Source organism: Catharus ustulatus, chromosome 4 (assembly GCF_009819885.2).
Source record: "Catharus ustulatus isolate bCatUst1 chromosome 4, bCatUst1.pri.v2, whole genome shotgun sequence".
Taxonomy (NCBI): domain Eukaryota; kingdom Metazoa; phylum Chordata; class Aves; order Passeriformes; family Turdidae; genus Catharus; species Catharus ustulatus.
Genome location: NC_046224.1, coordinates 28,976,777 through 29,004,361, shown reverse-complemented (window position 1 = coordinate 29,004,361; position 27,585 = coordinate 28,976,777). Strand labels below are relative to the sequence as shown.

Below are 27,585 nucleotides of genomic sequence, written 5' to 3'. Positions count from 1 at the left end.
TTTTTTAATTGTGGAAGCTGGATTTTATAAGAACCTGTAGTTTGGACTTTTATGTTCAGGTATCAGTATATTCTTTACAAATATGCAGTGTGGACCCAGCCTTATCCTGTTGGTTTTTTTGTTGCCTCTGCTCTGTGAGATTAGCCCTGATTTTCTCTTGCTACATAATTTAGAAGCATCATTCTCTCTCCAGCTTTTTAATGACTCAGCTTGTCTTCTGCCTTAGTTGAGGTCATATTTCTGGATGGCTTTTTGAAAAAGCTAAATCTGTTGCAACACTAACAGGTGCTGCATGCACTGTTGTAATACCTACTTTGTAGTTTTTGACTGGGATGTGTAGGCTGGAAGGCATTGGAGCTGAGAATTATGTTAGAGATGGTTGAAATCACAGACTGAACAAATACCATAGTTCACTTCAACAGCATCTCTTTCCGTCATGAACATGTCTTGATCACCTGATGGACAAACAAGAGTAAAATAGCAAGCAGGTCTGGGTTTTGATGTGTGTTTGTTTCTTTTTTCTTGAGTTGGTTTATGTGGTTGATTTTTATTCCCTAACCTATCTTAAGTGGGCCATTTTGGTTAAACCTTTATTGAAAACACTGAAATCTTGATGTTGTACAAACCATCCAAAATAAGTAAGACTGGTAGTTTAAATCCCTCGAAGAGCAGCTGCTAACAGATGCTTAGAAGGAGATCTTTCTCTAGTATTCCCTTCCAGCTGCCAGAAGACTGTGGTTTAGCAGTTTTCTTTGCAAGGGATTCTGTTTGGGTCACTTACTAGAAAGCAACTGACAGATTTGTTTCCCCACAGGCACTTTTCCACCTCATGATTTTGCCTTTTGAATTAGTTGTTTGAACCTGTACTTTGTTTGCACTTTGAGGTTCCATTTTGTTCTACTGCAATGATTTCCATGATTTCATACTGCTTATCCCAACCCCAAAGCAATTAATGTCTCAAACCACAAAATGCTCTCTTGTTCTCCTAACATGGAGCTATTATTTCCCTATACACTATCCCTTTTATGTTCATCAGTATCAGTAGCCATTAAAAGCCATTTTTTTACTGACTAGCACAGTATGTTTTGGAATTATAAAATATTGTCTGCTTCAGTAATGTTTCCTTGCCTATCAGGAATATGGTTTGTACCACTGTCTCCTCTACATTTCAACACAAGATTTCTTATTTACAGCTAAGCCAATAGCAGGTTGCACTCCTCAGGCATTGTTGTAACCATGATTCACGTGTACATTTTTATCAAGTGTTTGTCCAGTTTCCTAATCTCTGTAATTTAGGACAGCAGTCAATGAAAACAATGAACACAGGTGTGGGGGTGGAGAGGACACCACCTGTACGTTTCATGTTCTGTGGAGCACTGAAATATTGTTTTCACTGTTTCTGCAGCCTGGGTTGTGTTCCTATTTTTTATTTTTTTTTGATGGAATGACAGTTATTAAGAAATATTTAGGAATGAAAAATCTTGCTGACATTAAGTAAGAACAGTGTGTATCTGATGCACTAGAGTGCAAAAGGATCACTTTTTTGGTGAGGATTTACATTTTACCCCCACCATAAGACAGTGAATTGTTTTGCTGTAGTGCCAGCAGACTTCTTTGAAGCAGCTAGTCAATTCATAACGCTTTGCAGGGGAATCTTGTTTGTCCTTCCCCTTTCTGGGGAAAACTGACTAAACATCATTATATTATTAAAAGGGAGAAAGGAAAGTTTGATCCTTTGCTTTCATGGTTGCTCATGAAGGGATCTAGCTTTGGTAATCCTTCAAGATCTGGCACAGGTCTCTCTAAAATCAGGCTGGGTGTAGGAGACATTTAAAGGCCATCCTGTCCAGCATCTCTGCCATCAACAGGGACATCTTCAGCTAGATTGGGTTGCTTAGAGGCTTGTCCAGTAATCTCCTTGAATGTTTTCCAAGGATGGGGCTTCTACTACCTCTCTGGTCAACCTGTGCCAGTGTTTCATGACCCTCATCATAAAAAGCCAAAAACAAAAGCAAAAAAAACAAAAGAAAAACAAAAAAGAAAAACAAAAAACCACCAAAACCCCTTCCTTTTATTGAGTTTATATCTGCCCTCTTTTATAAAGTCATAGAAATGTAGAATAGTTTGAGAAGTTAGAATTTTAGACAGAAGTGCCAGAGGAAAACAGGAAGAGAAAAGTATGGATTGTGGATTTGCTTCTTGGACAGTGATAGGAAAAGGTGGCAGGGCCCCAAGGGTTTCTCGTGCAGAGAGCTAAGGGAAGCAAGAGAGGCTTGTGCTCTGTAGGATTGTTCAAGAAATGGTGTAGTTGAGTTTATAAAAGGGTGTCATACCTTGCTGAAATGGGCTGTTTTGAAACCATACATCTAGGGAGACCAAAAAGCAGGGAAGGGTCTAGGTGACTTCACATGACTCTACTATCAGCTGTTTGGAGAGAGAGGGACATTGGTGAGATGCTGTCTCTGCCTTTTCTCTCTCTCTTTTAAAACAAAACAACAGCAAACCTAGACAAATAACTGAATCACCTTTTAAAATGAAAGAGGCCTGCTAGAGGGCAAAACGAGGGGAAGATATTGACAGGTATGATGCTATGTAAACAGCTGGAGCACAGCTGAGCTTGTGGGGAGAGAGTAGAAAAAGTTGAACTGGAGCAGCTGGTATGAGCAGAGCATTTGTGTGAGGGGGACAGTAAGAAGGAAGGGGCATTACCTGGCTTGGAAAATAAATGTGAAGCACTGAGTGGAGTGAGAAATCCAGCCAAAACCCATGAGTGGAGAACAGATCAGTTGTGAGCGGGAGAAGGAGGTTATTTGGGATGAAGTAGGAAGGTGTAGGAATCCTGATACACAAGAATAGGAGCTTTTTCAGACAGGGCTTTTTGAAGAGACAAGGATGCTAAAGGAATGGAGAGAGTCCTTGGTTTGTATGAAAGCACCTTGGACTACAATACTATTATTTGATTATTATTTTTATTTTTTCCATCCATGCTGTCTTCCCTGCTGTAGTTCAGGTTTGAACAGCCGGTTCCCTCATCTTGCTATTAGTACAATTGTACAGTGCTTTTTTGCTGAACAGAAGCATGGGAAATGATCCATGCTTAGGGGGTAGAGGAGGGAGAAGTCTGGTCAAAATGTCTGTGTCTATTCTGGATCTGATCCAGAGAAGGGGCCATGTAAACTAGGGCAACACTATTAGGTGTGGATCGAGGAAGTGAGATTATGGCTAACGTGATGAGTAATTAAGGAACTGAATCTTTAAATACTGCAAAAGCTTAGCCTGTTGAACTCTCTGGACTTGAGAACTGTGCTTGAAACAAGTTCTAAGAGCTTTCCCTGACACATGTAGTGTTTTGCAGCTGGCCATGCTCTTTTGTGGGGTGGAATCATGGAGCAGAAGAATGCCTGCTGTTAAACCCCCATTTCTTCCTGAAGGATAGGCATGTCACACATACCTGTCAAACACTTAATGTATATGACTTGTTTTTTTGCATGCTCTGGGTCAGTAAATGACCAATTCTACTGTATCGAATCTGTGTGACAGGATTCTGGGGTTGTGGTATCTTCAGACATCCCTTTGAATTGAAGCAGAGAAGCATCCCCGTCTCCCTCTCTGCCTCCTCCCCTCAGGTTACTGTTCTCTTCTAGTTCCGTGAGAATACACCTAGGTCTGGCCAAATAATACTTTTCTTGGGCAGGATATAACTTCGGGCAGAGATAATAAACACCTCATCAGTGAAAAGCTGATGATTATGGGGAGCTTCCTGACCTTTCTTCTCACCCATGTCAGCATTCTCAGATGCTCCCACTTCTCTAACTTGAAAACTACTTGGGTCCAGTGTGGGAAGCCATCAGGGGACATTCCTAAATGGGCAGCAGGCACATGAGAAGGCAAAGGAGACAGCAGCAGGAGCTGTATTTGGAGGATGGATAGCAGAGAAAATCCACGGTTATTAGGAACCTTTGGTGATTTGGAAAACTATATTTTACTTTTTTAAAACATTAGAGCATTCACTTAATCTGCTAAATGATAGTTGATCACAAGTGAATTTTGCGTCCTTACCACTTTGGGTTAGATTTGAACTGACAACCTAGGGATTAAAATGTTCCAAATGTTCCAGGTAGTATTTCTAAGCTCTCTGATATATGCTATTCTTACTAGGATCTTTTTCCTTTTTTTTTTTTTTTTTTTTTTTTTTTTTTTTTTTTTACTGTGGGGGATACCAACACATCTGCTACAGGTGCTGCAGATCTGAGATCTGCTACAATGGATACAGATCATCCTTACTGGAAAGGAGATGAAAATGTTCACCCTTCTTCCAGATTAGCAAGGGGCAGGACAGAGTGCTTTAGTTCTGGAATCTGGAAGGACTGTTGCGTTGATTTGTCCCAGTAGGAGCTAATTCAAACAGACTTGGATCATCCTGAATGTTCCTACCTGTACCATAACTTGCAACTGGAAAAAAGCTACTGCTTTGTCAAAAGACTAATAGGAGAAGTTTGAGTTAAAGCTGATATATTTGTTTATTTTTGCAATATATTGTGTTACACTTGCTTTGCGAGAAGCCTAAATGTAGATCTCAAGCTATCTTTTCATAATGAATAGAAGTATGTCACCGTAAGGACACCTCACAAAACACTGCAGATGATCTTTAGGGCACTTCACAGAAATACTGGTGATAAAAATTCGCAATGTCTTTCAAATACTCCTTTAAAAGACTGCCAGAGAAAGCAGTGATTTCTCATGGCCTTTCTGCTCAAAGGTATGGAGCTGCTGTGTTTGAGATTCTCTGTTATTCTCCATGTAACAAGGCTGCTCTGAAAGCCATTGTATGTACTGTGGATGTGTACTTTATTATGTGGATTATATCACAACTAAAATTATCTCAACTTCAACGACGTCCTAACTGTGCTTTTATGTTCTGAAGTACTTGAGCCATGACTGACAGCCCTCTGTTTTTAAAGGGTGGAGAGCAAGTGGAGGTAGCTGCAGTTCTCCTGCAGAATGTGAGACCAAGTGAGCTTGTGCCAGGAGGACCCTTGAGTTCTGTGTGCCTCTGTGGGGCTTTGGTGATCCTCAGTCCTGGATTCCTGTTCTCCACAAGCTCTATCCTTTCCCCTTCATTTGAGGAGTGAACTTTTCAAGGGTGGCTAAAAATCCCCTTCCTGGTTTAAACCATCTCCCAAAACAAGATTCCTTTTGTAAGTAGACAAAAAAGGGAGAAGAAACCTAAGAAACTCGACTAATTCCATCAGTAAGCATCAAACATATATTGCTGTCATCACTTGACCTGGATTTCTATAGTGTGATCTTTGTAGGAGCTGTGAAATACCAGTATATTAAACGTCCACTGGAATATCTCCTCTTTTGCCTGCTTAAGGCTTCGTACATGAATCTGTGCTAACAATTTTTCTTGGCTTCCTTGGATTAAGGGAGGAGTCAGCCCTGCCAGTTTTGAAGAATGTGTTAAGTTTTCTAGATTTTCATTTGCATACAAATCCAGAGCTTGCACCTAAAGCGAGTTCCTGATTCTTTGGCTGTCTTTCCTAAAAAAGCTGGAAGAAGTAGCCAACCATTTTACTTTGCTAACAGTATATTAGCCAGCCTGAAATACATGAGAAATTCTTAAATTTAACAGCAAAAATGCTGTTCAGAACTGGACTTTCCTTAAACATGTTTGTCCTAGTTTGGAGGACAGTGTCTGCTAAGAAAGGCAAGAGCCTCTCTTTGAAATGGAGAATGTAAACCCTCTCCCTCCAAATTATTATAATTTTGAATTCAAGCAGCTCTCAGGCAAAGATATGGGAATTAGGAATAACAGTTCTTTTCTAGGGAAATTAAAATAGAATACAGTACTACAAAGAAACAAACTCCAAACCCTGACAAAGTCAGAGTACAACCTGACACCCCGTCAGGCAGGGTGTTGGCAGGCAGTCCCATTAAATGGTGGCTGCATCCTCCTGCAGTGACAGATGTGATTCAGTTGAAGCAGTGCTCCTGTAGAAGGTGCAGTTTCCCTCCGGAGGTCCAGTGCTGATGTGGAGAAATCCAGTTTTCCTCTGGAGTCCAGTGGAGAAAGGGGCTCCCTTAGTGTCCCAAAACCTCTGTTTTTATCTTGGTAAGAAATGTTGGGCTCTACCCCCTGGCTGGAGCAACTTGCAATGGGATGCAGTAATTTTATCAGTCCCACAGTGGGACTCAATGGGCCATTAGCAGAAAATGGCTCGCTGGAGGAAGGATGGGTTGTGAAAAGATAAAGAACAATGCCCCACCTGGTTTCAATGGATGGCCCATTAGCAGAATATCCTTATCCGTTGAGATAAGGATCACTGCCCCCACCCTCAACAGGTGGTGATAGAATAGATACCTTTTATCACACTCTGTACTGTAACCCAAGACAATGTTGCTGCTTGGTGTGTTTTGTGACCAGTCTAACTGGAGGCATCACTTTTTTCTAGCTCAAGACAATGAGTATAACAATGATGAGACATCAGAATGCCTGGAGGAGCAGCTGCATCTCATCTTCATTCTTACTGCTGCCTTTGAACTGATGGATGGCTGCCATTTCCCTTCTTCCCCAGCAGTGACACTGGGTTTAGTTGAGTGTGGACAAATCTCTGCACACTGAGATCTGATCTGTTGTCTAATCTGCTTAATAGCCTTTACTGGTCTTAGGAAATACATGGACACATGTTGGTCAATTTGTGCAGCAGGAGAGGAGTTGCAGAGGTGTAGCAGCACCACAGCAGCCATCCCTTAGCAGGGAGTGGAAAAGGATTCAGCTCTGTGACTGCCTGTGGGTGTTCACTTGTTTAACCTGCAAGCTGCATTTCCATCATTTTTACCTTTGTTTTCATGAACAGTAATCCTGAATGCTAAGGGTACCTCTGGAAACTAGATGAGGCAAAAATGTTGCCTGTGCATTGTTCCAAAGGTGTTTTAAATAATTTTTAACAAAACCTAATTCCTAGACAAAGCCAGACTGACTGTGCATATGAAAGGAACGACTGCAGAACAGTTCCTTTGAACCTAAGAGTGGTGTTAATGTAACAGCTTGGTTTGAAACTGATGATGAATATTAAGTAGATAGTTTCTCCTCCGTATTTAGTGAATTACTTTTTTTTTTTTTAAGCCCTGCCCAAAGTGCCTAGGTAGACAATTTTTGTGTGTTTGGAAAAATATCATTCCCTAAAGGTGAAGTCCTTATTTATTAAAAAACTTAGTGGGTTTTTACATCTATATGTTGTAAATATGAGCAAATCATAAGTGTCTGTCACACAGACTGCTGAAAGCTTTAGTAAGTGCATTGCTACTGCTTTTTTTTTTTAAGAAGATTATTTTTATAACATGTTTCAGCACAAAGAATGCAAATAATTACAGAAATATTGTGGGTTTGAGGTAGAAAAGAAAGTCAGTTGATGCAGAAGAGGGGCTGAAGTTTTGGGTTTGCTTTTGTCTAAATAAATAGAAGGACCTGTGTCCCATTGGTGTATCTGGAGTAATTCATTACAGTAGTTACTACAATCCATGTAGAAATTAGTGTGTCTGGTTTGTCCATTAATTAAGTAACAAATAGCACAAGATAGTACAGTTTTGTGGTGAACATTAGTTTACCTTTAATGAAACAGATTATCCCTAGGAAACTGGGAACTACCTGGTGACCTTTTATGTGAATCTCTTTCAGGCACCTTTTTGGGCATACATCCTGGGTGCACTAGGACTTTTTATCTACCAGTCTCTGGATGCCATTGATGGGAAGCAAGCCAGAAGAACAAACAGTAGTTCTCCTCTTGGAGAACTCTTTGATCATGGTTGCGACTCTATTTCTACAGGTAGCCTTAACTTACTGTCTCCCATCCTAGTTTATAAAAATTACCTGTTTTCAGGAGCAGCTGATTAATCATAGAATTGTTGAAGTTGAAAAGGAACCTCTGGAGATCATTCCAAACCCCTGCTTGGAACAGGGTCTTTAGGATAACTAAAAGGATAACCTTCGCATCCCTGGCCAGTAACAGTGGGGTATTTTAGAAGTTCTCTGGCAGCTGCTGGGTAAGATGTATTCTGCTCTTACTTAACCGTGTATCTTCACGAATTTCACTTTAGGAGTAAGGGGCCAAAATATCAGTTTGGTAATAGGGCATCCAGCCTGGCACTTAAGGGTAAATTATGTTCCTTACTAGAAGTAGTTTTTAAAAAGTTGGAAGTCCTTAAAAAGTAAGCCTTACTCAGTTTCACTTTCCATAGCTGAGCTGCTGGTGGTGCCAGTGCCTGTAGTTCTGTAAAGCTCAATGGCTGAAACAGTTGCTCTGGGAATCGGTATGTTCTTTGTTTCACTTCCCAGGGAAGTGCAGCTGCCAGTCCCCCTGAGCTTGGCCCTTCAGCTGAGGTTGTCGGTGTTGCAAAGAACAGGAGATGACAAGGCCAGGAGGAGGGAGAACAACCACTCTAGGCTACAGGGCAGGGCCCTGCCTTGGCAGAAAAGGAGTGCTGTGTTTTGGTTTCTCCTGCCAGGACTGCCCCTGAGGGTCAGCTACTCAGTAAAGTATCAGTCATAGCATTACTTTGTTAGAGTGATGTAAAATGTCCTGTTTTATTCATTTATTTTTAAAATTTCTCTTAAGTTCAAGCAACATGACTAACATGTTCATTTCTGCTTTTCAGTATTTGTTGTCCTTGGATCCTGCATAGCAATCCGACTAGGAACAAATCCTGACTGGTTGTTTTTCTGTTGTTTTGTGGGACTGTTCATGTTCTATTCTGCTCACTGGCAGACATACGTATCAGGCATACTAAGGTTTGGAAAGTAAGTAGGTATCTTTAGAAGTAAATGTGGCTTAATGTCTGAGACTGCTAGCTCCTTGATTTCAGTTTCTTCTTGGTTTACTCCCTGCTTTGTCTTTCTCTCACCTTCTTTCTCATCTCCCTTCCAATCTAGCAGACTTGTGTTTTTCCTGACAAGAACTTGAAACTCTGCATAACACCAAGGTCCTGTTGTTTTAGCAGCTGATTTTAACTCTGTGCTTTGTTTGCATGCATTTACCTCTTTTGTCTGCGGATTTGGTGTCAGAACTCATACAAATACCCTTCAGGCTCAGGCCAGAGAGGTCTTGTTTACATTGCAGACAAGTGTCCTGTGTAGGAGTAGGGACAGAGCAAGCAGCTGGGTACCTCCCTTTTTAATCTCCCAGCCATAGAATGGTTTCAGCCCCAGGGGACTCTAAACCAGGTGCATTTTACAGAAATTACCCTGCTAATAGGTTTCCCTTTCATAGACATCTTCAGTCTTCCTTGGAATGAACTCCGCTACGCATTGCATCTAAGGAGTTCCACAGATCTATGGCAGTGGTTGAAGAATTACTCCACATTTATGTGAGGGCCTTTTTTTAATCTGGCTCATACTGGCTCATGATGTCCTTTAGGTTTTGTCAGGTCAGTTCTAGAGACTGCTGTGATGCTGTTCATGACTCGATAGAAATTTTATCTGTTTCACTGCAGCATAGGAGGAGACATTCATGTAGAAGACAATAATTTTAATTTAACTGCTAAGAGTGGGGGGATTGCTGCACCCTCCTGTAGCTGTGGTAGTGCCTGCCATGGCCTTTTGCTGGTTTTAAGCAGCAAGCTTTACTTTAATATAATTACTTCTGAAAAGTGGAAAAGGTTTGAGACTTCTGTGGCAGCAGAACTGAAAATAAGTGATACATGAAGGCTATCCTGCTAATCCCAGTCACTTGCTAAATCACCTGTTCATAGTCCTACTTAGCTCTGCCCTGCAAGAAGTGACTTAGCGAATCAGCAGGCACACAGGCTGGTGACCAGCACACTGCATCAAATGCAGCTGTCTCTGTGATATTGATAAGTGCTCTTCTTGATTTGCTGGAAATGCATTTTACCACAATCTGTAATTCTTCTGCCTGCCTGCACATCCTATTGTTTTTAAGGGGCTTTAAGGGGCATCTTGTGCTATAAACAAAAATAGGTGCTTTACAGTAACGGCTGAAATAGGATACTTTCTATCCATGACAGTAGGCTACTCTGAAGGGAGGTGGACTAGGTCTTGAGCTCTGGCCTTTTGCAGACATGACTGCTTTTCTGTACCTTTTATTCTTGCAAAAAGCATGAGAATTATTTCCTCACATTGGCAAGACACTGAGATTCCTTTACCACATAAAAATTTTGTTAAAAACTTGGTGAATTCTACTTTAACATGATGATAGTGCATAGTACAAACAGCTCAGAACATGGTTACTGTTTAAACAGACACAGCTTTTCCACAAGACAACTTATTTCTGTCCAGGGAAAACAGGTCACAGGTTTTTTTCAAGGCTTCCAGTTTTGTTTGTCTTAAACATAGAGGTGTGAAGAAGGCATTAATATAGTGCTCTAAATATGACGGTACATAATAAGATGCATGGAAGTTTTCACTGATGCTATTTCTCAATTAACAGCACTTGATTTTAGAAATAAATAAAAAATGATGGATTCCTAGTGCTGATGGCCAGGAAGAATCAGAGAGCTGAATAATGTGACACTGTCAGGTTGTGGAATGCTGTACAGCGTCTGAGTAAAGTCTTTGGATTCTGATTTGGGCTCTCTTGCCACCAACAGTCTGAGCTGCTGTAAAATTAAGTATTAAACTTTGACACAACTTAAAGTTTGAGCCTCCTCCCACCACCAGCAACAACAAAGGCAATGCAGATTAGAAATCCTGTTGTTAATAGTACAGAGTGCAACCTCTGAATTTGCACATGGGTGCTTTTGCGTAAGGTAGCCGGCAAGTTCAGCAATGGCTGGGTGGATGTAACACTTCATCCCTGGCAGAGAAGGAAGAGCCTACTCCCAGCCCCACTGTCTGTGACACTCTGTCATTGGACCTCAAGCCACTTAATGAAATGGGCAGAAGGTGAAAAGCCTACACAGGACTGGCAAGCTGGACTAGTTCACCTTACAGTCCAATGAGCACTACAGCAAATAAAACTGAGGGAATACAACACCTTAGAAGAAGAGGACTCCCGATTCTCTTGGCTTTAAGAGGTGATGAGAACCTCAGCTTATCATCTAAGTGTAGTTTAAACTCTGGATCCTCTAAGAGTCACAAGATTGTCATTAAATTTAGCATATTTTATCACCATCTTTCTGATGAAAGAAGATAGTTTTAAATGAGATTATCAAGTTCTGATAAATATTTTGCATTACCCAAGAGATGATTGCTATCTCCTTTTAAAAATCCACTCTTTCCTGGGCAGACAGGATACTAAGTAAGTAGCAACACATTGGTCATCATACCTTAAAACAGCAAATTTATTCCAACCGCTAAAAGAAATCTTGAACATTCATTATCACTGTTTGCTGGTACTTTAGTATGAAGATAAGGTAGTTGTCTCAAAACTTTTGGTACCATAAAAGGTACCTTTGATATGCACTTTTTTTGGTCTTTATTTTATGTTAAATCTTAAGAAGTACTGATTTTTTTTTTTCCTTGAGCCTTGTCTTCATGTTAGGTTTCATCAATTAAATACAATGATAAAGAGTTGTCTATCTTGTCTGAGGACAAACAAAGGTGCAATATGGAGTCTGGGCTTCATAGGGCATACAAGGCCACCTTCCTAAAGCAACTTTTATGGAGGAAAGCAAGATAGCAATTATATGTCTTTAGAAATATGGCACATGCTTGCCTATCCACTGGCTCAGTCCTCCCTTGTTTTGCAGGCTGTATCCGTCAAGTTTTCATGATATGAGGCTTGAAGAAAGCTCTTCTTTCTCAGACTGCTCGTTATAGTCTCTGCTTTTATATGCTGTGCTTTTAATGGAAATATTTGATTGCGTTTACTATACTTTAAACCTTGATTTAAACTTACATATCAACAACTCTGTAAATTTGTACAGAATTCTCTAATAGCTAACAATGCATTCATTAAAAAGTCTCCCTTTTAAAATTATATGTAGCTTGCTCTAGAAAAGGAGTATAGCTTTAATTTTAAGTCTTAGTCAGAGATGTGTGCTTCCATATAGACTAGCTTTCTCAAACAAGGAAAATAATATTCTGTGTATATTTACATAATTTGAACTACAGTTACCGGGGGTTTTATTTCCCCTTCCCTTCACACACTTTACACTTACAGCAAAAAATTCTTGAACTAAATCTCTTTTTTCTCCCCCTTCACAGAATTGATGTAACTGAAGTTCAGATTGCCATAACAGTGCTGCTCTTGATATCTGGCTATGGAGGAGCAGGAATATGGGACTATAAGGTGAGTGTGTTAAGTGCTCAGAGTTCCTGTTGAGGAACACTGTTAAGTGTGCACTGTTCCTGTGGTATTTGAACTTGCTCCATGCAAGTACCATCAACACCTACTAGTTGTGTAATGTGTAAGTGTAGGTTATTTTAATGTCATAGTTAACTTAGATCTATTGGTGTTACTCCCTGGGCACAGATTTATAGCTACAACAGAGGAAAAAAGACCCCATCTGCCACATATAAACTTCTGATCTGGAACTATTACTCCACACATACCTAAGCTTTAGCAAATTGTTTTTGTTCTGATTTTATATATTTTGTATATTTTATTGTAAGGCATACATTTCAGTTAAACGATTTATCTTAAAATTTAAGGATTAAATGCTTCAATCTAATGAAACCATGGGATAAAGCAAGGGAGTTTTGGTTAAGTTATCCATACTTGTGTTGGTGCAGATGTACTGATCTTTAATAATTACGTCACAGCCGTGTAAATGTAAATATTTATATTTAAAGCATTTTTTCTGTCCCAAAACTTTTCCATATCTCTGGCTTTTATTTGATCTTTAAAGATGCACTTTAGTGGACAGTATAAAAAAATCTCAACTCTTCTAGGCCCTTATTCAGAAATTTGTAGTTCTGATTGGTTATGGTGCAAAGAGCTGAGACTTAGCTTTCCATACTATTGATAATCAATAGAAATTAACCTAAATATAAACCACCAAGAAATGGAAACTAGTTCAAAAGTATACTCAACAATTAAGGAATATTTAGCTAAACTTTGTTTCCCTTTCCCAGCCTTTTTTTTACTATTTTCAAAAAGCTTGTTTTCATGTTGGAAAACAAAGTAGTTGCATTAAACTTAAATTATGATTAATTTTTTCCTCACTATTAGAATCTGTTGGAGTTATGCTGTATCTCAAAAAACTATATATTCAAAAAATATGGTAAATGGTTTCTATTTATTACTTCTTTTAATCCTCTGCTGCCTTTGGAAGTTTCCTTGAAACTGCAATTGATTCTAAAAGGTAACTGTAGTCTTCAGATACAAATTTTAATTATTCATGATATGATATGCAAAGATACAGCATACAAATAATGTGCCAAAATACACAGCAGGCAGATGGTGTTTGTGTTTCCTGTGGATCAGTGTTGTTTTATCCAGTGGAATAGAAGGATATCCCTCTTCCTGCTCCCATATCATGGTGATTGATGGCAGTAGTCTGTGTCATGTTTTTGCTTAAGTGGTGAAAATATTTGAAGAATGTATTAAGGAGGAGTGGAGTAAGATCTAGCTGAATTTCAGGAACAGAACTAAGTAGTCAGTAGTGGAGTTTAAGTATTACAAAAGATACTTGTAGTTTCCTTTGCTAAGAAAAATTTTAAACACTGTTGTCCTGAGCTTGTTCATAGGAAAGTGAGGTTCAAATAAAACATTTGTCTAGTAGGTAAAAGTGGCTGCTTTAATCACTTCTTAAAAAAGGTGTTGTGTGCTTAACTTTTAATATTTTTTTTTGTTTTGTTGTGGTTTTTTCTTTTTTTTTTCGGTTTTTCTCTTTTGTTTCTGCAAAGGTCCCTTTGCTGGGCTTAGAACTGAAGTTCTTTGCAGTTATTGGCATCCTGTGTGGAACAGCACTTTCTTTTTTCAATTACTTCCGTGTCATCTTTGGTGGAGGGGTTGGAAAGAATGGATCTACAATAGCAGTAAGTTGCTCTAAAAATCCAAATAAGGTTTGAATAATTTATGCCCATAATTTATTGTGTTTCAGATGACCTATAAGGGTTTTATTTGTTTAAGCATTTAAGCAGACAGGTATGTGAGTATTAGATGGCTAAAGCAAAATTCATTTTCTACCTTCTCTCTGCCTGTTACTGGATTTCTTCTGTCATGGGAACCAGCAGTGAATTTTCTTAGAAAATTTATTAGTGGTCACTGCAAAGGGTACTAACAGTGGTGTAATACTAAAGGATTTTGACAAATTTTCAACGCTGGTTTTGTTTAATAGGATTTGCAGTATGTATAAAAATTGGACTTTACCATGTGACTGAAGTTTAAGACAAATTTTCATCCCATTATATCTTAGGGAACAAGTGTTCTTTCACCAGGCCTGCACATTGGACTGCTTATCACACTGGCCATAACAATTTATAAAAAGTCTACAACTCGGCTATTTGAAAAACATTCTTGCCTGTATGTCTTGACATTTGGGCTTGTGAATGCCAAAATCTCACAGAAGTTGGTGGTAAGTCAGTCCTAAACCTCCTAAAACTAAACTGGTTCTTGGTGTAACACTTACTGGATCAGGGGGCACTGTTTCCCCCTTTTGCTTTGCTAATGTATTACCAGATGTATTGTGATCAAGACACTGAACTAGACTCATGTTCCACAGAGAGATAATGTGACACTGATGCAAACATGTATTTGCTGTTGAATGGACTGATTAGGACTTTCAGTTTTGTTTAACTTATTCCTAGAAATGCATTTACTGTCTGTCATTAACATCATAACTGTGATCTCTTAAGCCTCACTACAGTGTGGGACTTCTCATTTAATTATCTGAAATAAGAATTTACTGCATCATTAAAATGAAGAGGAAACTTTTCTGTCTCTATTCTGTCTTTTTTGTACATAAAACACTGCTCAATGGATTTAAAAAAGTTGCCTTGCTACATATCTGCTAATATCAGTAATCCAACCAGATGCTTTTTTTTCTCCAAGAATGACATTTTTCAAACTTTTTGAACTTTTCAAAGTTTTTTCAAACTTTTTCAAGACATTTTTTTCAACATTTTTCAAAATTTACAGACTTTCTTACCAAACAGTGAGAATAAGTGTTGCCACCTAAGAAAAGATCTGCTTCTTAGTTAACTTTTGGCTAGGGAAAATCAAGTGGATAAAAACAATATTTCAAGTGGATAGTATTTGTTTTCAGGAATACACTTGCACAGTCCTTTGAATACGGTGCTGGAAAACTATAAAGCGGGGAACTGAAATGCATGGGTATAGATGTCCAAGAGGACATTGCTGGGCAAGGATCTGATGCCTGTTAACTGGCAGTTATACCAGCCTTGCAGGGATGGATTTTTAAGTTTTTTATTTTTTTTAAACATAGGTGGCTCACATGACAAAAAGTGAAATTTGTCTTCAGGACTCTGCATTTATTGGGCCAGGACTTCTGTTTTTGGACCAGTACTTCAATAGTTTCATTGATGAATATATTGTTCTGTGGATAGCACTGGTAAGTGTTTTATACTTTTTGTTTGGACCATACTTTAAGTGGATTGGGAATTGTCCCTGTCATTCTGCTCTGCCATTTCTGCTGTCACTGCAGAGGGAGTGCCAGGGTACCATGGAGATATGTTTTTGGGAGCTGACTGTCTTGCTTTCCTTGAAACAGAGATGTGAGAGTAAATTTATAAATCTCTCCTGAAATTATGCTTTAGTTCATGTGGGTTTTTTAAAGTCATTCTGTGAACCAGCAAACTTTTTTTTTTATCAGATCTTGTAAGTGCTTAGTGCTGTTAGGCTGTAGGTGTTTGTGATGGTTTTATTTTTAATTCTAGACTAGACTACTCTGTAGCTATATGTTACAATGATGTATATATGTTACACTTGTCACTTGGATAAATTCTGATTAAAGTATAGCATATTCATAGTAGGGACAATTTTTTAAAATGCACTTTTTAACCTGTTCTATTTTGTTCTTTTTAAGTTGATATCCTTGTTTGATATGCTGAGATATGCCAGTGGTGTGTGCCTACAGATTGCTGCTCATCTTCATATACATGTCTTCAGAATTTCATCTCATCAAGCTCCTGAGCAGGTTCAAAACCATAATGACTGATTAAAAAGGCAAGGACAAGAGAAGAAGCAGTTAGGGCAATGAAGCAGCCTCTTTGTGTTTGGGAAGAGAGATTAAGCTTTTGAAGAAAACAGTTTTATGAGAAAATTCACTGTTTCAGACATTACAAGATGTTAGAATTAGTAGATACAAATTCTGCAGATGCTGTTGTACTTTAGAACCAGTATGTATTTTCCTGTGTTTCAGACCACAAATGCTACATTTGAAAATATTGCCATTTCCTGTAAGGTAACTTTAATTCTGCAATTCTCTTCTGGTGAATGTAGACGCAAACCAAGGTGCTACCAACCAGAATTCGAAGAGGAAGCTCCTGTTTCCCTAACCCAATTGTCTAATCTCATAGCATTAGTTTCTAAAATTTTGTTGGAACTGCTCTGAAGTGGTTGTCAGATGTACCAATGAATTCAATCCTGCATTAAGACTGGTAAAATGAGGCAGCCACGAGGTTAAAATCACTCAATCTCTCTTCTGGCACTTCTAAGGAACAAGCTGTTGGATCAGTAGATAAAGGAGGTACAGCTCAAAAAATTTTTTCTACTTTAAAGTACTGTTATGAGTGCCTTTAGAATTCAAGCAATTCTCCAGTATCTAAGTTCATAACCTACTGCTACCACATAAAATTTTAACTTGCACTTTTTTTCAAGGCCAGTTTCTATTTTTGTGGTCATAGTAAGATTAGTCTCATTGTGCTTCATCCTTATCTAGACTACAGGTAGCTATGTAAGGAGAGGACTCTAACTTTTGTATCTGTAAGCCTATGCAAGTGAAGGACAAAGTTACTTGTTAAACTTCAATGCCTGTGGCTCCAGCACTGCAGCCCACCACCATTCTGTATTTCCGTCTGTGGTGCTTTTGCTATCGCTGTGTTCATTTACCTTACAACTGATCCTATTATCTCATAGCTCCCACTGTACTTTATCCAAACAAAAGAGCACAAAACTGGGCCATAATGTAAAACACTCCAAAACAGGAACTCAGAGCCAATATCAGCCTCTCTCTTCCTTTAAGAACAGACTCACTGGGTAACATAATACACCTAACAAGAGGGCTGTTGCCATTATAGAAAAGCTGAATTAAAGTAGCTTGTCATCTGTATGAAAAAATGATCACTTGCACACAAACCCTGTAAGCTTAAGCTCCTTTCAAGAGGTACTATTTGAATGTGGTTTATGCAAAAAGCTGTTGAATGTAAGTGTGCATGACTCCTTCCAGCTGCTGATAGTACCTGAGTTCTGAGTTAATGAAGTCCTTCCTGAACCGTCCAATCAAGAATGCCATGGTTTATTTTAAAAATACTACCACTGGAACTTCCCAACTGCTTATTCATTCAAAAATACTTCCTGAGGCATTCAAGGAATTTTTAAAGTGGTGTATTGCCTGCTGGTTCTGGAGGGGATAAAACAGTGTCCACTTCCCTCATGCCTAAGAAGAGTATAATGATCTTTTTGAGGGATAACTGTAACAGTTACTGCCACAGGATGACAACTCAAAGTGACTAATACCAATACAGAATAAATCCTACTATTCCTGTTAGAGGATGGAAATGACACAGCATCTACACGTGAATTTAGCCTGAACCCAGGCCATGGTCAAATAGAAAAGAAGATGTTAATGACCATTTTACTTTGGCTGAATACTGTAAGAAAATTAACCTCCTGATAAAAAGACACAGACATGTCTTTAGAGTGAAATGAGTGAGTTCTCCACAATGGTCAAAACTGTGTCCTGGCATAGTAGGTATAAGTAGTTTTGAGGATATGATTGAGGTATGTGGATAATAGAAAACTAATGCAAAAAGCACTCAGAAAACCAGAACCATGACTCAAGACTAATAAACAAAACCAGAACCAGGAGATATTGCTAACAAATTACCTCGAAGATCTGAAGCAGAACCTGTCACCTATTTTATAGCCTCCTGTAATTGTCCTTAGAGGGCCAAGACTGAGTAATTACAAATCAGCATTGTTACTGGTTACCCATGAGAAGCCCGTATCGCCTCATGCATCAGTGTAGCAGTGGAACTTCCACGTTGCTCCTGTCCTGAATCCTAGCAGAGGCAGAACAAGAAGTTCCATACTCATTTCAATCAAATAGCTGAAGTTACTGCAAGTTAGCCATCACTAATCTGGTGATGAAGAAGAAAAATATGGTTTTGAAACACAATGTTGTGAAAACATCGCATTTTGTGTGTGTGGGTGTGTGGATGGTTTGTTTTATCTACTGTGTATTAAATCAAAGTATTAAATACGTTGACAACTACTTAATTTTTAAAAGTAGATATTCAGGTATAATGGTTTTCTGTAAAAACAAACTGCATGGTACATGAAAGGCAAATGCCTTACCCTTAAAACTCAGGCCTCCCTAAATTGCTAGTCATTTGGAATTGCAAAAAGTAATATTTGTAATAGCCTGTACTAAATAAATGAGGTAGATTTCTTGTAGCAGTGGTTCTACAAAAAGTAGACCCCAAAATGCATAATGTTTAATTATCATTACTTGAGCTGATGCATTAAGCTCATAAAAAACCAAAAAACAGCATTTTCAGTAAAAATTACAGCAGTTTATAAATCTCTTACTAATACAAAGATAGTACAATGTCTAGACTAACAAAAGAGTTAACAAAATTTACTTTAATTTACCATAATACACATCATTAAACAATTCTATCTGAGCTATGTCATACCCTGTGAATTTTTATAACAGCTAATATATCAGCAGACTAAATGTTGAAACTGTGAAAATCTGAAGCTTGTTAGAAATGCTTCTATTTGCACAATGTACCTAAAGGCCTCAAGTTATTATGTAAAATCTGGGTAATGCATGTTTCATTAATTCTTCCCCTTATTACAATTTGATGTTAGAAAAAGTGAAACAATTGTAACAGTCCAATGCTATTGGACATGAATATGAAATTTTTAAAAATCAACAGAACAGACAGTGAATAGTTTGGCATCCACAGTGCTCCCCAGTAATAAAAGTTTACTAGGATATGTTCTTAGAACATTAACAGACAAGGTTAGAACAATCCAGGAAAGAGTTTAATAGGAACCTTGAAACATTTAAAATCTCAACATCCTTCTAATGCCTGTACTTGTATCGTGTTACTTAGGTACAAGTTGCTCTTCCACTGAGCCATCAGAATAACATGGACTGAAGAGACTTGCGAACAGTTGCCATCTCCTGCTGTTGCTGTCACAAGAAAAGGAGATAATGCTGAACAAATGCTGTATCAATATGATTCCTTTGAATTAAATGAATGTCAAATGACTTTTAATTGAATGGTCTATTTAGCTAAGTTCATAGATCTGATACTTACAGTGTCCATCATAATCTTCTTCTGCAACATCGCCATTTCCTTGCGAAGTTCATTTTGGGCACCAGCCAGAAGATTTTCATTGCTCTTCTCCAGCTCTTCCATGCTCTGAAGTTAAGGATAATATTAATTCAAAACTTCTCAATGTCAATGGGTTAATTTAAAACAACCAAACAAAGCAATCATTATTCTACTACAATTTAATTGTTACAGTGATCACAGATAATTGATGAGTTGTCACAGAACTTGGCAGAGGAATCATACAGGACTCCAGTCTGCATTCCTATTTAAACAGTATGTACCCTGAGAAGAAAATAGAACCCTCCAGTCAGCCTCTGTGAGGTCTCAGCTACTTATTCTGTATTTCAATTAAAAGTTCTACAAGAGGAGATTGAATAGACATCTCTCCGGAATTCTGGGGGTTCATTATTATGACAACCTTGTGGGACTTGAAGTGAGGAGTATAAACCCCACTGTGTTTCTTTGCACACTTCTCCCCAAATAAGCCAAATGAAACTCCCTGGTTATCTTCCCTTTTTTACATACAATTACACTTGCCTCTGTGTATGTGTCTAGTTGCATTTTCCTTAATTTTTATTTGTTTATGCTTATTTGAGGCTTGACTTCTATCTTTTTATTCTCTTTGAGGAGAAAATCAAAGTTTCGTTCAGTTATTCCTCTTTGTTAAGACATTTTTGACATTTTTGAACAGTTATTATTTATTAATGCTTCTGTAATATACTCAGTAAATTCTGACTATTTTAAAATAAGAGTTGCTCCATTTCAGATTTATTTTTAACAACTACCAGGCTTGAAAAAAACCCAAACCAAACACCAAGCTTATCATAACTGAAATTTCAAAACCAGCTAGGGAATGAATCGAACTGAAATTAAGGGTTGTCAGAAACTGATGGACTTCAGTCTGCTCCGTGTACTGGGGGCCACGCAGCTGGTGAAGCCACAGCTGGAGTGCTGGGTCCAGTTCAGACTCCTGAGTACAAGAGAGACATGGACATACAGGAGAGACTAAGCCCAGAAAAGGGTCAGGAAGATGATGAAGGCACAAAAGCTTTTCTCTAATGAGGAAAGCCTTTAAGCAAAAAAGTAAAATTTTTGTGTGGTTGTACTCAAACCAGTTTTTTTGCTTCCTGTCTAGTATGTTAGTTACTTTGTTAAAGAAATACCAAACAACTTAAAACACTGAACTAATACAGCTTTCTTAAGTGATATGATAAGGGTCAGCTGCCTTCCAAGAAAAAGGTTTACCTTTAAGAATTGCTCATAGAGTTGCTTAATGGTTTTCAATCTCTGACTTTGAACTATTCTTGCCTGTTGAAAGACTTTTTGTTGTTGACGAAGCATATTCTGAAGCAGAAGCAAAAGAAACCCATAATTGCATCAGTTGTGTGCTTGGACAGCACACCAGTGTAATTTTTCAGAATCAGAAATTCTGCGTTTCACTGGAAATCTGTGCCTTGTAGTGTGGATCTCTGCCCAGAGAAGTTACCCTGGCTCTTACTAACAAAAGTAAGACTGAAGACTGGATTAAGCCCTAGGTCAACTCCTGAGGTCTCTTGCAACCTGAATTATGCCTGCAAAATCCCATGAGGGTTGCTATGCCCCACAGCTTGTTAGGGTATCCCAGAAGAATGTGCACCTAGGGAAAAGCAAATTGGAAGTATAAACAGCAACAGCACATGATTACATTCCACTGTATAGCTCCTATCCTCTTTCAGTGATCAAATTCTCTCACACTTATATATACAGGCATATTTTTAAGCAATGTATGCTAAAAGACAACTACTTCCCTTTATTCCTGAACCCAAAGACTATGATGTACAGAAACAGCACATCTTTCTTCTCCTTAAATAGTCTATGCTTTTCCAAGCCATATGCTGGCCTAGGGAATCACTTAACAGTGTTTATAAACTTGCAATAAAGTTTATAAATGCACCCATCTTCCCAAACTTAAATAATCATATATTTATGTTTAAACTACATAAAGTGTTTTTACATTTCTTGAGTATCAAAACAACAATATTCCTTCCTTGTGGAAAATGCCATGCTGGAAACTCACTGCTAGTTTTTCTTCCTGCTCCTCTGCCTTTTGCACATCTACATCCCATTGCTGAAATAAAGTCAGGAACTGCTGGGAGAACTCATGATTGAGCTTCTGCCTATAAACAGACACTATCTGTAAGTATGACAAATGCTTACAAGGAATTACAAGGAAAGCTAAGCTTCAACATACACATGGAATGGAATAAAAGCTGGCACAGATAAAGAACTAAGCTATGTTGACATCTGACCCTGTATGTTTTGAAAAACTGAACACACACACTGAGTGGATGTGGAATATATCTATAGAGACAGCACTCTAAACACACATGAAATACCGGTTAAAAAGAAATTGTAACAACTCTTCTTCCTAGCAGTGTCAGGTTTTCTGAGATATACCATGTTTTTCTAATCCAATTCCAGATGCTTGCTTTAACACAAGGGGTTTTATAATGCAAAACTGATAAGCTCATTTCTTAAAACTCTGTCCCCATAAGTTTCAAATACAAATAAATGTATAACACACCAAGACAGTTACAGATATTGCTGACTTGTAGCTTTTAGCTGTCTCCTTTTTCATTTTGCTCTATCTCTGGTATCAAATAGTAATTACATATGCCTTAAGGGTGAGAGGAATGTTAAGCAAGGTGAAAATTATTTATAATATATATAAAAATAAGCCCCACTCTTTACCTTGCTCTCAGAGTTTCAAATCTTAAATTTTGTGTTCAAAAGAGAACATGCTAAACTGTTACTGTCATATTAACAAAGTGGACACAACGGGAGGCAGCAGAGGCCCTGAGCAGATATTTAACATTAGATACAGTACTTGCTATTGCAAGGCAACAGACCAACTATCCATTTTGTGACCCAGAGGGAATCTAGCTGCAAAGGCTTGAAAACCAAGAGTAAAGTTCACCTTTGCTCCTGTGCATTTTCCATACGTGTTCAATCTTCTGGTTACTGGTTTTGAGTGAGGCTTTTGTATACATTTCTAATCGTTTCCTCTTAGCTAAGAGAGCCTTGTTAATGTCAGCTGAAAGTCAAAGAATATTTAGAAATTAGGCATACTGGATACATTGTGCCATGTATTAAAAAGGCTGATGAGTTACACTTTGGAGAAGCAAATGAGGTGGATTCTAACAACAAGAAGCTGGTGTGATCTAATGTGGTGAGTGTCCCTCAGCCTGCTGGTGACACTGGTGTGAATGCAGCTTCCTTACACCCCTTGCACACCCCAACCAACACCTGTTTCAGAGTCATATGCAAATTTCTTGCATTTCAGAAATAAATTAGGCTTAGTTTGTGGTTACTATCCCTGTGAACATAATGAATGAATAACTATTTTTATACTTCAGAAAGCCAGTACTTTTAAAGTATTAATATAATTACTGTGTTTGTTTCACTTAATGTACATTTGGAGATTTATCAAGTCACAGTTAATACAGTAATTTCCTTCTTGCTGTAGATTTCAGGAAACATCTGTCAAACCTCTCTAATTTGCTGAGGCATCTGCCTCTGCTAATGCCAAAACTACTGTTTTGAGCAGATAGCATCCTCTCTCTGATCCACTCATTTTCCATCCTTCTATCCTTGCTTTCTTTTCTTTTTTGAATCCTAAACAAGTCCTACAAGCAATCATAACTTTTTAGCATTGAAATACTCCTCTTAATCTGAATTGCCAGATCTCTAATACCATTTAATATGCAATACAAAATATGTAATTTTTTGACAGCCAAAGTCCTAATTCGTGGATTAAGAGTTATTTAAGCTCCTCTTTCACCTTAAATTTGACATGCAAGTAATGAGTCTGTACAGGTTTATTACAGACAATGAAAAGTATCAGTCAGGTATAGGAGAGTGTAATGCTGGCATTAAGATGGTTTCCTTTCCTTCCATGGCTTTTTGATGTATTTTACTCGTGATGGGTATTGCACATTGTTTACAAGTTAGAAGTGTTTTTTCTCTAATCTGTCATCTAGAATTCAGCTGGTAATTTAACTAGTAAAGCCACCTGAGGATCTGATTATGACTTTACTAAATCCTGCTAAGTGACACACACAAATCTCTCATCACTGGATGACCACCATTACTTACCCTTGTTATCTAGCTGTTCTAGAAACTCATATTCCTTACGACTGCTGAAAATTCTGTTACCTGCTGATTCCCTGTTCTCTAGAATTTCTGGAAGTGCTCAGTACAGACTGCTCTCTCATTCTGTATCACAACTAAACTTGGTTTGCAAAATTGCTTGTCTAAATTAGAACTATTTGTTTCCTTTTGCTCTTTACTTCATTCCCCTTATTTCTCACCCAAGTCTTGCCATCCCCAGTATCCTTTATGGCAGTGTAACAAAAAGTTAAATGAGACCAAAAGCAAACTGCTATTGTCCCTTTTCTCTACAATATATTTACTACCTCTTAAACTTCACCTTTAAATTGGAATTGATTATCCAAAGCATTCACGCATCTTTCCCTTTCCTTTGTAATTATCTACACTTACAAGCTGTGACTCATTTATATGCAGTTATTACTTTCTCTTCTTTCCCTTTGCTCTCCTTAGATATAACTTTTTTTTTCCTGAAACTGGTTTTATTCAGAAATGTTGAAAAATCCTACAAAAACTGGTAATTTTATGTAAGTCTTGAAATTTATGGTAAGTAATTACTTTCAACTCTGTAATTTTTTTTATTTATTAGAATGTAAATGTACTTACCTCCAAATCTCTCCAACATATTCTGTACTTCACCCCTATGAAACAGTGTTCCAAATTTTTAGAGCAAGATCTGTTGAACATGCTTAAAACTTATTTTATTTACATGCCTATTACTTCTAAGCAGTGACAGAACTCCTGCTGCTATAAGATAAAATATTTTACTTCTTTTCTCCTCCTGTGAGAGGTTTCTTTTTCAGACTAATTTACTTAAAAAAAAAAAAGAAGCTAGAATCTATTAGCTGACTCCCCAGTAAAGAGGCACTATTGGGCATTTAATGGGTCTTGAGTGAGGGCAGTCAGTAAAATAAATTGATTATTCCCTAACAAAGAAAACAAAAAGGGTTTGGAACACTAAATGAAAAAAAGTCCATCTCTCAGCATGGCAGGCACAGTAAAAAATCCCAAGGCAAATAATTTCAGGGTTGTTTTCACAACATCTTTAAGATGGTAACACCAGTGTGTAAGGCAGTGTAACAATACAGTAAAAACGGCATCTTCAACCCAATAGTTATAATCTACTTGAAAACTATTTTAGCGTGTACTTCTTTATTACATTTACACTCCCCATGAATATTAAATTTGATAAGATTTATCTGTAAAATAATTTATTTTTCATGCAATATGTGGCTCATTTAAAGTATTGGTAATGTCTTCAAGCAACTAAAATGAGAGAAAAAATAATAGAATTTAGTGAAGTTATCAACGATTTAGGATAAAACAAGTAATCTTTTAAAAGAAATCACACAAATATATCAATTTTTTTCTGTGCGATCAGAAGAAACTACGAAGAAACTGAAGAATTACTGTTTTAAAATGCTACATTTTCTTTTTTTACCTACAACTACTGTATTATGTGTTACTTAATTTTTCACTCAAATACTAAAAAAAAACCTCCAAACCCACAGCAAAAATAAGTATAGTGAATAACTGAATTTGGTATCTATTTAGATACCAACTATTCCAAAATAAAACCCCAAACATCTAACCTTACCCCACATCATCTGGAACCACATGAGTAGCGCCCAGAGGTCTTTTCTTTCCATGCTTGTCCATTACTGGTGTGTCACCTTAAGAAGTATAGAAATATTTACAAAAATACATTTTGTGTAAGTCAGTTATTAAAAGTGTAACTACTTTACTGTAATGCCATGTCTCATGGTCAGTTCCCATCAGTAACACAGGCAGTTCCTATAACTTTGAGTCTGGAGTTGACAGATGGTGGTGAATTATTCTGCAAGACCAGATTGGAGCTGGCACTGCTTTGAGTTCTCTGCCCTGCTCCCAAAGTTTTACTTTCTCTGTCCACTACTACACCACTACTCACAATTCACAATATAGCAATCATCAGAAACTAAAAATAACATAAAAAATTATAAAATCCAATCTGAATTTTACTGCAAAATAGCTAATGTAATTCTGTACCTTTAAAAAGAAAAATCACAAATAGCTATTTTTATTATTTTGAAAATTACCAATCACAATTACACAGTAGGAGCCTGGTGGTCTTTGGCATTACAAACCATGCTGTGCTCAGTCCTTGGCTAACTCAGTTGTTCTTCCCTTCTATTCATAGTCACAAATGTTGATAAAATTCACACTTTACAAATGTCCTAAAAAATTCATATAAGCACCTTCTCTAATATCTTCCTCTGATCCACTCAGTTCTTTTCTTTCCTCCTCAAAGTCAAAAGTAGGTATGGTCTGATCTTCCTGTGCTGGTTTACCAGCTTTTCCTCCATGCTTTCTTCCAGATGGTGCCATGGTGAGATCTTTTCCTACTGAAACAGTATATTGTATTTGTGACATAACTTCCCCCACAATAAATTGAAAAGAAATATGTTTTCATACTTACATGGGCCTATTATGGGTATCTCTTTAACAGTCTGCACCTGCAAAGATATGCAAGCAGTCAAACTGGTTTAGTTTTGAGGTATTCCACAGCATTATCCATCAGTGATGCTTTTAAGAACATGCTAAAAAAATGTCAGGGCTATTAGGAACATACTGATTCTGCTGGAAAAATAAGATAAATTATCCATTTTTTAAGACGTCTGCCAGCTTAGCTTCCATAAGGTTTATTACACATTTTGTCATGTCCAGTACTACACTGCCCAAAAGCTATGCCAATATTCTACTATTCAAAATAGAGAAATGATAAACTATAGACAATGATCCTACAAGCCATCCCACGCTTAAAGACAAATATACATATGCTTACGCCATTTTTAAAAGTCATGGTTAACTTCCAGGTTCTGATTTATCTTTCTTTATAGCTATTACACCTCTGCATTCTGTCATGTAAGTAATGCCATTTCTACACTGGCAAACACTTTGCACACAGCCTACCCTCTTAAAAAAACCATTCATTTATTTACTTTAGTAAACCTCTCATTCTAAACACAGTCCAACACAGCTAGAAATATCAGTAGGTTTTCCACTAGTCAGGGCAGAGGCAGACCTGAAAATTAAGTTCACGCCGGGAAATTCAGAACTCTGTTAAGGATCTTTCTTTTGAAGTTCAAGGGCTGTGAGTTCCCTATTTCTGTTTGGGGTTGGGATTTTTTGGGGTTTGTTTTTTTTTTTTTCGTTTTGTTGGTTTGTTGTTTGGTTTTTTTCCTACTTTAGTTGTCAATAGCTGTGGAAATTTTTTTTAGTCCCAAATCCCAAATTCCATGGATCTGTACAAACATGGCTATAAGTGCTTTTTAATACCGAGCATTTTCTAAGGTTGATGCTTTTCTACGTAATATGAAGGATTTTAGGTTTTACAAGTGTCTTGAAAAGCAAGTGTCTTTATTGACTGGAAAATCAAAAGCCCTTGCATTATAATTATCCTCAAATGAGAGAAAATTGTCAAGACAATCTGCTTTCTGACTGCTGAGTGTAGAGGACACGATGTAAAAGAGTGCTGCTCCAGCGTGTCTGGCTGTGCCTCTCCCTATGCTGCCACGGCACTTAAATAGATAGCTTGCACTTCAGGGTTCAACTGACATACAGATGCTTTCCTTTGTACTAAAAATCAGTTTAAAAAGCAGAACTTCTTAGTCCCCCTCAGTCAGGTGTAAAACAGTCCTGCCACCTCACAAGCCCACGTAGCCCTCACCGATCCTGGTTTAGCCGATCCGAGTGTCTTCAACCCACAGCTGTGTATTTTAACAGCGATTTTCAGAGAAACTCACCTCTTTTTGCCACCGTACCTCAAAAAGACATTAAGTAAACCGGTACTTGTGTGAACTTCCTGCGTGAGGCTTTTCACAGCTTTTTTCCGCTGTGGGACCCACCTCGGAGCAGGAAGGGAGGCTTGGGCCCTCAGCCGCACCCTGAGGGGACGCACGGGCGGCAGGGACAGGGCTCCTCCCGCTGTAGCGAGGGAGCTCCGCTGGCCCCGCAGCCCCGACGCT

General features: G+C 38.0%; 2 protein-coding genes across 4 annotated transcripts in view; one reads left to right on the top strand and one right to left on the bottom strand.

Annotated features, from left to right (window-relative positions):
- CHPT1 (choline phosphotransferase 1) overlaps positions 1-19,372 on the top strand; it is a 21,138-nt gene extending 1,766 nt beyond the window's left edge. The window contains exons 2-9 of one of the 3 annotated variants that reach the window (XR_004417705.2): positions 7,682-7,829; positions 8,659-8,800; positions 12,164-12,248; positions 13,808-13,939; positions 14,320-14,478; positions 15,349-15,474; positions 15,949-16,611; positions 19,208-19,372. Coding sequence is in view for 2 of the 3 variants with exons in the window: in XM_033057957.1 (XP_032913848.1) it covers positions 7,682-7,829; positions 8,659-8,800; positions 12,164-12,248; positions 13,808-13,939; positions 14,320-14,478; positions 15,349-15,474; positions 15,949-16,059; positions 19,208-19,252 (948 nt within the window). In the remaining variant the exon portion in view is untranslated. The remainder of the gene's footprint in view (positions 1-7,681; positions 7,830-8,658; positions 8,801-12,163; positions 12,249-13,807; positions 13,940-14,319; positions 14,479-15,348; positions 15,475-15,948; positions 16,612-19,207) is intronic. The other 2 variants (XM_033057957.1, XM_033057958.2) reach the window with 2 other exon arrangements.
- SYCP3 (synaptonemal complex protein 3) lies at positions 16,619-27,585 on the bottom strand. The gene is made up of 8 exons (XM_033057959.1): positions 25,816-27,585; positions 25,176-25,251; positions 24,185-24,219; positions 22,389-22,505; positions 21,489-21,601; positions 20,678-20,776; positions 19,415-19,519; positions 16,619-19,287 (listed from the first exon to the last, which is right to left on the bottom strand). The coding sequence occupies exons 1-8, from the start codon at positions 25,988-25,990 to the stop codon at positions 19,234-19,236; spliced, it is 774 nt and encodes a 257-aa protein (XP_032913850.1). The 5' UTR covers positions 25,991-27,585; the 3' UTR covers positions 16,619-19,233.